Source organism: Notolepis coatsorum (assembly GCF_963971535.1).
Source record: "Notolepis coatsorum genome assembly, chromosome: 1".
NCBI classification, from domain to species: Eukaryota; Metazoa; Chordata; class Actinopteri; order Aulopiformes; family Paralepididae; genus Notolepis; species Notolepis coatsorum.
Genome location: NC_140165.1, coordinates 50,669,199 through 50,680,587, shown reverse-complemented (window position 1 = coordinate 50,680,587; position 11,389 = coordinate 50,669,199). Strand labels below are relative to the sequence as shown.

At 47.6% G+C, this 11,389-nt stretch overlaps 1 protein-coding gene across 1 annotated transcript in view; it reads left to right on the top strand.

Moving 5' to 3' along the window:
- Nucleotides 1–10,572: 10,572 nt before the first annotated feature.
- LOC311232158 (rho GTPase-activating protein 6-like) overlaps nt 10,573–11,389 on the top strand; it is a gene marked incomplete at both ends in the record, with an annotated part of 334,242 nt that continues 333,425 nt past the window's right edge. The window contains one exon of the mRNA XM_084318858.1: nt 10,573–11,121. Within this exon, the coding sequence (XP_084174984.1) occupies nt 10,573–11,121 (549 nt within the window). The remainder of the gene's footprint in view (nt 11,122–11,389) is intronic.

Below are 11,389 nucleotides of genomic sequence, written 5' to 3'. Positions count from 1 at the left end.
GCATGCCACCCCGGAGGGAACGGAGGGAACAACCTCGTTACTGCCCCCAGAAACACGGGGTCAAGGGCAAACCCAACCCCGTGGCAAGGCCGTAGCAGCGGAGCGCGAAGGAAGGCCCAGACCCACCAAAGGGACTGGACCCCCTGGAACGGGGGCCTGGAGAAGTCCATGATGCCAGCATCAAGACCCCACCAGGTGGGCACTTAGTGACCCCGCCCCCCACATCGCCAGCGTATTCGGACAAAGGCCCCTCAGCCGAGCGGGCCTTGTCCCCCCAATAGTACACCGCCTGGCACACTGACCCTGCAGAACAGGCAGTCAGCATGGCCGTAAGCACACAAAAAGGTTAACCAACGGAAGCAGGCAGCGCACCGGGGAAAACCAGGCAACAGGCTGTTAACCCGAGCCTGGAGACTGCGGACGAGACAGGCGCCAGAGGGGACAGCTGAACACAGCCACCCCGGCGGAAGGGGCGCATGCTGGCGTTGTTGCATGACCAAGCCTCCACTTAAAAAAAACCCACCCAGAGGGGTTGAGGCAGAGAAGGCTGACACGAATGGCAGACGTCATGAACGTGCAGGGGCACCCTCAACCAGTTAACCCGGGAGTTGACACTGCTCCAACACACCAGAGAACCAACCACCTAGTCGTTACCCTATGCGGTGGTTGGTCCCATAACCCCTCTCAGGAAAAACTCCAAAACATACCTGCGGCACTACCGCAGTACCCGTGTTCCAGTTTCCAACAGGGTTATCCCGGGCCTACGGGTCAACGAAAACATTACTTCGGACCGGGCCCGGTGATACGGGGAGCACAGGGTCCCCTGAGGAGGTCAAAGACCACCCCAACAGGCCCCTCTTCGCCATGCGTGAGAGAGGAGCGAAAAGAATGGAGAACCAGCCCCAAGCACACCGTACTTGGTATTCCCAGGCGGTCTCCCAACCAAGTACTAACCAGGACCAACCTGTGTAGCGGCCGAGATCTGACGAGATCGAGCGTGTACAGGTTGGCATGGCCGTAAGCCATTACGACAGTGCTGAGTACAAAATGTACCCAACCAGGGTCTCCATAGCGCTTAACCCTGTGACACCCGGACCGACCTGGCATTTCCCCCCCCGAAAAAAACCCAAGTCCCTCAGGGTACCAGAACAGCATATCTGCATCCCCGGCGGACAACGGGTTTAACTGATCCGGACCAGCGTGACCAGAACCAGTCCCGTGCCCTAACCACGCCGACATGCCTACTCCAGGAGAAGGGGCAGATAAGCGTGTTGATCTTAAACATGAAAAGAAGGCGCCACCCAGACGTTCGGGGCGAACCGCGCCCGGTGGCCCACCCCCAGGGCGTGAGACCCCTCTACATATGTTCAGATCCATTCCGTCATCATCCCCCAGATATGAACGAGAATCCGTCGATAACCAAAACAGGTCGTCGGAAGAGGAAAAACCTCCATCCCAGTTGCTTTATAAAAACGCCGTTTTAACCCCAAGCAACCAAGGCGTGCCAGTCAGTCGCCTGATTACAGAACACCCCGAGCTAGCACTATGCGTGCGTCGGGACACAACCACATCAATGAACAGGCTATTTAGACCTGTCATTGAATCCCCAAGGCGCCCAGGGGAACGACAAGAGGGGTGTGATACTTCCTAACTCCAACTCTTTTTAATAGAAAAGAAGGAAGCACCAACAGTATGTATCCCAGTCTACACAGCTGGGGGTAAAAAAAATTCACATTTTTACATCCCACCACCCTCCCATAGGAAGGAGACGGAAATCCCCAGAGAGACTTCCCACGCGAGCTGTACAGATTGAAAAGAATATATTGCACCTTGAGCCATGTAAAAAATTGGTTTTAGGGCTCTCCGGGAGGAGGCACTGAACCCATACACACTCAATAATCGAATTGAATCGAATACACACACAATAGAGTAGGACTCCTTCTTGAGGTTCCACTCACCTTGACAATCTGAGGAGGAGGCTCTGTACTCTGAAGGAGGCTCCCTCACATGGAAGGAGAGTCCCAACTCACAGAAGGCCCGAATAGGAGCTTCGTGAGGAGGAGCCCTGACCACCCACCTGAACAGCACACAGAAGTCCTACCAACAGAGACGCGCACAGTGACGTACTCTATGGCGGGGGAATTTCTGCGGTGCACACGCCCAATATTCCAGGGCGTGGGACCAGGAAACTCCCTCCCCCCCCCCCCCCCCTCACCCTGTAACGTGCCGAACCGCAACGTGACAGGAACCTTGAAGGACAGGTCCTGACCAACAGAAAAAAGGGGGAGGAAAGGTTACCAGTTCACCCCTTTACGACCCCACACCCATGATACGATGTAATGACAAAAAGAGTATGACGCAGTCATAGTCAGCTCCATGAAGCGTCTAACAGCTTCACACAGCGCATGTGCTAACCTGCTATCTGATTTTTACTAAGGAAAAAACACAGAATAGAGAGGGCTCTCCAAGAGCCCCGGTACCAAACTTACACATGTGCTTCTGTGGCCAGCCCAACAACCCATCATCACCTACAAAAAATGGCAAAAACACTCTACAGAGGAACGCCGTTTTTCATAATGAGAGAATACATAATTCTCGATTAGTATCGGCCACAGGCCTTGCTAAGCACACACGAAAAGCGACCAAACAATCTTTTCTTTTAGGAAATAAAGTTCCTCAAGCAGTTTTAGCACAACCTCAGCAATCAAGCTAAGGGTTACATCGTATCCCTACCACACAGTGACACAATATAGTGTAACAACATGTCTGAGAGGAGGATGAAGAAGTCCCCAGGGAACCGGGGGGAACACAACCCTCCTACTTTACCCTTAATATGGCCAGTTAAACAGGTAAAACCTGTTAATATGTGAACACACTGTTCATTGTCATTACAGGCTGAGAAAAGAATCATTCTTTACTCATATGTCACTAAGCATAGCTTTATAGGTTAGTTTAACCCCCTTAGTTGTGAGTACACGGTACATAAACACACATGATGTTTCTCAACACAACAAACCAGATCATTTTCACATCTGTAACAAACAACCCGATTTGCATGGAGAAGCTAAATACCAGACAATTCACACATAACTCGCGTCGTATCCTAAATGTAGTGCAGCAACACTCGTTTTGGAAACATCGTTATTTACAAAACATTTAGAAGGGAAAGCAAGAAGAAGTGTACAAGGTCTGGTCAGGACCTTGCCTACCTTGAGCGCAGATCAAGCAAAACTGCAGTCTCTAACAAGGCACCGTAGTAAACACAGCCGTCCTGTGTCGTCGACCTGGGCAGCGTCGCCGCTCCATCCCGCCGCTAAGGTCCCCCTTGTTGACGCAGTCCTCCCGTCCTGGCTCAGGGCAGGTTCGACGAAGATCCTCTGTCAAAGATGACGTCGTAGTCAAGAGTGTCAAAAACATGTTACCGTCACAGCACGTTCAACAGTGTAGCATTAAGCTAACGGCCGCTCTCGGCCGAAAGCAGCAAGCTAACGTTTACCTAGCCTAGCACAACAGGCTTGGTAAACACAGCGAGCTAGCGCCGCAGCTAACAGCTGACTGGCTAACACAGTAGGCCACAACTAGCACGCAAGCTAATTAGCTACCACCGGAACTCGTACACAACGATACAACAAGACACTCAGACAGGCCGCCGTTCTGAAACCCTCCTCACTTTTTAAGAGAAAAGAGAAACAAGATGTTAACACAGTTTACAACGGTGATTTTACCAACACCCGACGGAGCCAGCACAATTCCCATCTGGGCTGTAGCTGACTTGAACACAGATCTCCCGCTAACGAACATCCATGCCCATATTTCCTCGTGAGGGAATACTCTCATTTGTATATGAAAGACGGGGCCTCACGGTGACAGAGAAACATCCACTCGTCCAGAAAACACAGGGATCACCAGTGTTACTGGTCGTGTCGTGGCCCACTAGTTAACTATAATGGGCTTCAGACCAAGGTCTTCCGCTGTTGCCTAAGAGGCTGAACAAAAGACCCTAATCTGGGGCCGGTGTTCGTAAACATTGTCAGCTAGTCCCCATAGCACTAACAGACAAGTGGAGCTCGCAAGCAAAACATCACTCACCAACCCGGAACCCACCGCTTCTCACAACAGCGGCGTGTCCTACAGTCCAGCTGTGTCGCTGAAAGGCTTTACCGCAACCAGCCCCAGCAAAGAGGACTGCAGTTGAGAGGCATGTAGCGGCATAAACTCCCAATACGAAACCCAACGGAGGTGTAGAATGATCATCATCTTCCAGACACTCCAGTACGAAGACAATATCGCCGTATTTTCTCGAAAATAGTTAGAGAGAAAATAAAGATATGATGTCAACGTATCTCTTGTTTTCCAACTTCCTCCTACTAGCAACACGTCAAGTGGGGATCTCCGAAGGCTTGTGGTGAAAGCGAGAAGGAGGAGAGCAGGTGACCACACACCTGCTTATGAAGGTAAGCTAACGAGGGGTGTGGTCAGACGAATACTGGGATAAAGGTGCATTGTGGAATTTTATTCAGTGCGCGTGCACATGCGGGGATAGTGCATGAGTGATGCCGAGCGGATCCACTATGATACAGAACTTTTTTTTTAAAGTTAATAAGCCACAGATCCCGTTGTTTTGTTTTGTTGTTTTTGTTTTGTTTATTGTTTTTTGTTTGTTAATTTCAACCACTTCATCCAACCCGCAAAAAGCTAAAGCAAAAGGCTGGCTGTCACAAAACAGTCACATCTAGAGACCTCAAAACCTACTCTAGCGAGGCCTTTAACCTTGAACTGGAGAGTCTGGACTGGTCAGATGAACTCAATGGTACACTGGTTGAAGAAACCTGGCTTGGCTTCAAAACCAAATTTTCATCAATACTAAACAACATGGCCCCCCTAAGAACCACCAGGGTAAAAAATCGCGCTGAGCCATGGATGCACACTGAAATACTGACCGCTATGAAAGCCAGACAAAAAACGCTCTGAGTTTCGTAAAAGTCAGTCAAAGCTTACCAAAAGCACGAGCAGTGAACTCCAAGACCACGTGACTGAACTCAAACTAGAAAGAAACAGAATAAGAAATGACATAAACTCCATGATCAAAACTGCTAAAAAAAATTCATCAATGACAAAACTGAGGAAAACAAAAATAAACCACGTGAACTTTGGAAATTACTCAACAATCAACTAGGGTGCAGTAAAAAACTTAAAACCAGGTTCTCAAACATAAACATAAAGACGGACAACACGCTCATCACAGACAAGCTGGATGTAGCCAATTACTTAAAGGGGCTATGCATTATAAATGTCATTTTTCAGTCTCTAGCATTGTATTATAGTAATAGGAGTTCGTATCAATGTGTTTTAGGGTCTAAATACAATATATGCGGATTGCTGAGATTCAGCCCAGCCCCTTTCCTGGTCTAGTAAATCAGGTCATATTTTTTTTGAACGGCCAATACGCGTCACACAGCCGCTGGGTAGCGCACAGTGATGCGATTGGCTCTGTGGTTGGAGCTAATGCCCGCCCTCTAACGCCCGCCCCCATTCTATCGATAATACAGAGGTGCCGAGAAAACGGAGTGCGGTCACTTGCATCTTCATATCTTCCACGATGAGCAAACCCAGCAAACCCCACAGGCCTTACAGGACATGTTCTGTTCCTGGCTGTAAAGCTAGTACTACTAATACGTCTTTGCACACTTTTCCCGTGGATGCCGAACTTCGCCAGCAATGGACAAAGTTCGTTTTTGGCGACCCTCCTAGTTCTGTCGCAACGTCTCATACTCGGGTTTGTACTGCACATTTTTCCGCAGAAGACATTGTCAATCAAGGTCTTTTTGATGCTGGGGTGACATCCTGGATTCTTCTAAAGAAAGGTGTTGTGCCTACTATTCGTGACCCGACAGAAGTAGTAAGTAGATATGTCGTTCACGTGTGTGTGTGGGGAACCATTGTTTGGGGGGTGGGTGAGTACAATCTAACGTTTGTTTGTGTGTGTTCGACGGGACGCGACAGAAGTACACTGTATATAACTGCTGCTCTTTATAAAGTAACGTTATAGCAAACTATAGAAATTCATTATTACAATTGACATACAGTGGAGTTGTACCTACTATTCGGGAACCCCACAGAAGGGGGAACCATTGTTTGGGGGGTGGGTGAATACAATCTAACGTTAGTGTGTGTGTGTTCGACGGGACGCGACAGAAGTACACTGTATATAACTGCTGCTCTTTATAAAGTAACGTTATAGCAAACTATAGAAATTCATTATTACAATTGACATACAGTGGAGTTGTACCTACTATTCGGGAACCCCACAGAAGGGGGAACCATTGTTTGGGGGGTGGGTGAGTACAATCTAACGTTAGTGTGTGTGTGTTCGACGGGACGCGACAGAAGTACACTGTATATAACTGCTGCTCTTTATAAAGTAACATTATAGCAAACTATTGAAGCAAGCTAGTCATAATTAAAAACTGCTCAATACAAACACAACTAGTCAGAGGTAAACAAGGTAACGTTACTTATAGCAAGCTATCGAAGCAAAAGCTGGCTGATCGATCAAGTAAGTAACGTTATTCGCTCTTTCGGCAAGCCATTATACTAACGGTGTAATCAACTTACCAATCGGAAACTATTTGCAAGCCTCGCTGTTGCAAATCGACTTCTTCTTCTGAATCATACTGTGGGTCGAGTCTCTGGATCCCAAACATAATGTACAGCCATGTTGTATTAGTTAGTAAAATCGGTATATGTTTTGCGTGTCGAAATAAAAACCCTTCACCTGAGACCTGAGACCTGAGAGGGAAGGACGGGGAGATGGGCGGAGCTATTTGGTGGGTGGCTGTCACTCAAAGCATTCTGCTAGTATGGGTGGAGCCAAGCCAATAACGGCTTGAAATCCTAAAACAGAAAAATGCTGGTTTTGAGTACTTGATTAGAAATATAAAACAATGATTATTTTTGGAATAAACCTTACAGATGTGTTACATAGACTCACAGGAATTGTGTAAAGTTGCCCAAATAGTGCTAGGAATAGCAATGCATAGCCCCTTTAAACACTTTCTTCACAAACATAGCCACAACACTGGTAAACAAACTACCCTCCCACTCAGGGCAGTATGGGATAGAACACATAGTAGCATACTACAAGAACCTAGGCGTCCACAAAGACGACTTCAAACTGGAAATGGTAACTACAGATGAGGTACTCAAAAAAGTGAGCGCCCTCCAACCGAACAAGGCCACTGGCCATGACAACATCCCCTCCAAATTCCTCAGAGACTCAGCAGCCGCCATCACCCCAGTCATCACACACATAATAAACCTCTCCATAAAACAGGGACACGTCCCCAAGGACTTCAAAATTGCGAGAGTAACACCCCTGCACAAAAAGGGCAGCAAATTAGACCCAGGCAACTACTGCCCTGTTTCTATCCTTACATCCATCTCGAAAGTCATTGAAAAAATAGTATACGAACAGATCGAAAAGTACCTCGCGGAAAAAAAATCTAATCTACGAATTCCAATCTGGCTTCAGAACATCCCACTCCACTGACACATGCCTTCTCTATTTGAACGACCACATCAAACAAGAGGTGGACGCGGGCAAATACTGCGGCATGGTCATGCTGGACCTACAAAAGGCCTTCGACACTGTCAATCACACCATTCTGATTGACAAGCTAAAAGCAATTGGTTTTGATAGTCTATCAGTGAGCTGGATACAATCCTACCTGGAGGGGAGAGAACAGATGGTGGAGGTAAACGGTACCCTATCCCCCCCCCTCACAGTGAGCTGTGGTGTTCCACAAGGAAGCATACTAGGACCGCTACTATTCCTAATTTATGCAAATGACATGTCGTCAGCTTGTGACTGCAACTTGTTCCTGTTTGCGGACAACTCAGCCCTGCTGGTCTCTGACAAGAACAAGTTACAGGTTGAAAAAGCCCTCAGCTCTGAACTAGGCAAAATCTGCATATGGCTCGCCGACAACAAACTATCATTACACATGGGCAAAACAGAGTCCATTCTCTTCGGTTCAATTAACAAACTCAGCAAGACCGACGGCTTCTCGGTTACAGTGGGTGACAATATTGTCACAAGGAAAGATGAAATTACCTACCTGGGTTCCATCCTAGAGGCTAATCTTTCCTGTGACAAAATGGCATCCAATGTAATAAAAAAAGTCAACCAACGAACTCGATTCTTGTACCGGATCTCCTCTCTGGTAAACAAGAATACCCTGAAGACTCTGGCAGGAGCACTCATTCAAGGGTACTACGACTATGCTTGCACCTCATGGTACCAAAGCACCTCAAAGGCACTAAAAAACAAATTACAAACATCTCAAAACAAGCTAGTCAGACTACTGCTTGACCTGACTCCTAGAACCCACCTCACCCCTGCCCACTTTGACAACCTAGGATGGCTTAGAGTAGACGACAGAGTACAGCAACTTGCAATGGGCCTGGTCTACAAGATACACTACGCGACCAAGGTACCCATGTACATGTCAAAATACTTCCCAAAGGTCAGTGAATACCACAATCACAACACCAGAGGGAGCTCCACAAATCATGTTAAACCCAGATTCGGCTCAAACAAGGGACTAAACACGTTTCGCAATTATGCCACATCAATGTGGAACGCCCTACCCAAAGCTGTAAAGGAATGTGAATCACTACCCACTTTCAAAAACACTCTCAAAGAACACCTACGGGAGACTGCAATTCGAAACTGGCCCCTACAAATGTCCTAACCCAGTTGTACAGTAAATGACCTGGCTTTGTCAGTATTCCAATGTACAGTGTACAGTGTCCCCCCCCTACCCAAACCCCCTGCAATCTGTTAATACACTTTTCAATCAATCAATCAAAGCCTTTTTTTAATCTTATTTGTTTTTTCCTATTGTTACTATACACATAATATTAATTATTTTTATTTTTATCTTGAATTTTTTCAAATTTTGTATTTTTCCACCCTTTCCTTATACAGTGTCCTTGAGTCTGAGAAAGGCGCTTCTCTCTTAATACATCCCACGCCGGAAACGGCTAACGACGTGTTTCAAGTTCATGCGAATTCTGCCAATCCACGGCGTACGACGTTATGGAGATCATATTTCATTTTTTCGCCATGTTATTCATAATTCCCTCACGGAGCCTCGTCTGATGCAGTGGGAGCATGCACAACTCTGCAACGCTTCAATACTGCCGCCTGGTGGATGATCGGCGAGTTGCCAAACCGGAAATGGACGAGTCGATCTCGGTGCGTCTGGGAAATGCGTCCGGCACTCGCATATTGTTGCGGGACTGTATACACACGTCCGTGTGTAGCGATCGCTGCCATAACGCAATAATCAATACGATTTGGCCGTTTATTATGATTATACAAACCGGAAATGGATTTAGGAGATCGCCGTCAAATAAGTGGGATCTTTTTCCTCCAGTCTCATCGTCGAACGGTAAGAGGACACTGACGTCATTTTCAGCGCGTTTGTTTATTATTATCCATGCAAACTGCTCTGATCAATATATCACCCATACTACATAAAGCATTTACCGACGATCACAGAATTATAAACGCCCCCCCCCCCCCCCCCCCCCCGTTCATCCGCGCATGATCAGTCATAACGTTTAGGATCATGTACAGTTGAAATTTTCAATATAGCGTGTATCGCCAACAAACGGCATTTGATAATCTATGCGTTTATGCCTATATCTCATGTTCTAGGAATTACTGCAGAAAACGATAAAAACATATTTATATTCGAGACGGTATTTTCGTATGAATCTATGAATGAAAAGGTAAAACGTTCCTACATCCTGAACGATAGATAATCGATGTTGAATGGGCCATAGTAATGTCAATTTAGCAATACAATTTAAAAAGTTATAGCCCTGCAAAGAAGGTGAACATCTCCATAGGCTTACAGTGCTGGCAGAGAGTGGTATAAGATGCTCAAATTGCGTGGCAGGGAATGTGTTAAAATCCAATTTATTATTATTATTATTATTATTATTATTATTATAACGTGATTGATCAAATAGCAGACTATAAGTTTGAACAAATGTCAATATAGGTTGTAATGAAGTAATACGATAAGATGATTCCATGCCTTATTGCGCACAGTGGTGGTGGGCTACGTGGGCATGGAGTCATGCTGTGCTGCACGATCTGTTGTGAAACTGCTCTCCTCCGACCGCCCTCCTCCCCCTGCTCTCTCTCCCACACACAGACTCCAGTTTGAAAATGAGAAACAGAACAGAGAGGAGAGAAGTGGATGGTCCGGGGCCTCTCCCTCCTCCACGCCGTTCCAGTCCTTCAACAAGTTGCGCATTGCTTGGATCTAAATGATAGCCTACCGATGGAGGAGGCTTCAGCCAAGTTGTATTTATAGGTGACTTAGAGGGACGTTTTGAGAAGCGCTGATGTGAGATTTACTGCCGATTGTGTGGAGAGAGAGAGACGAGAGAGAGAGGAGAGAGAAGAGATAGAGAGAAGAGAGAGATGAGAGAGAGAGAGAGAGAGAGAGAGAAAGAGAGAGAGAGAGAGAGAGAGAGAGAGAGAGAGAGAGAGACATGTCTGCGGCTCAAGGTCTCCTGAGCAGCGTCTTCTCGGGCTCCTCTCCCGCCTCCAAAGCCATCTCCAAGCGGAGGCTGCGCCAGACCCGGAGCCTGGACCCCGCGATCATCAGACACTGCGGCACCGGGGGCGAGGGCTTTCTCGTGGCACCGTCCAGGGACACAGCGCCGGTGCCTTTTGGCCATGGAGCCGCCGCGGACGCAAGTGCGCTCCTCGTCGGTTCACCTGATGAGCCGCGCTCGAATAGGAAACGCAACTTGCGCCCCAACGCCAAGTGTCTGATCCTCAAGGAACCCCTTTCGCCGTCGCTCTCCTCGCCCTCCATACCGTCCGACGTCTCCCCCTCCTCCGCCAACTTTCACTTCGACTACGAGGTGGTGCGGGGCGCCAAGAGGAATACCGCGGGGGATTTACCGTATCTGGTGAGGAGCCCCGCCGCGGCCGCTACGTTCGGCAGCTCCAGCACGCTGTTCTCCCCGCGACGGTGGCTCCAGAAGAAGACGCAGCACTCCAGCTGTCACGCTTACGTCGTGTGGAAGTCGGAGGTAAAGCCTATTGTTTGTCTCTCACCCCCCCCCCTCAAGTGTATTGTGATTATTAATCGCAGCTATATTTATCTCAGATTTTTCCTCGTGGAGTGGAGGTAGACTGTGCCTCTCTCTGTGTGTCCCTCCCAGTGTCCAAAACGGCCCTCTTGTTAACTTTTTTTTTTAAGTTGAACTTTTTGCTCGAGAAGTTCAAAAGTAGCATCTGCTCGGTGTGACACTTTTATTCAATCAAACGTGCACTACTGCAGGGGGTGTTCACGTTTTC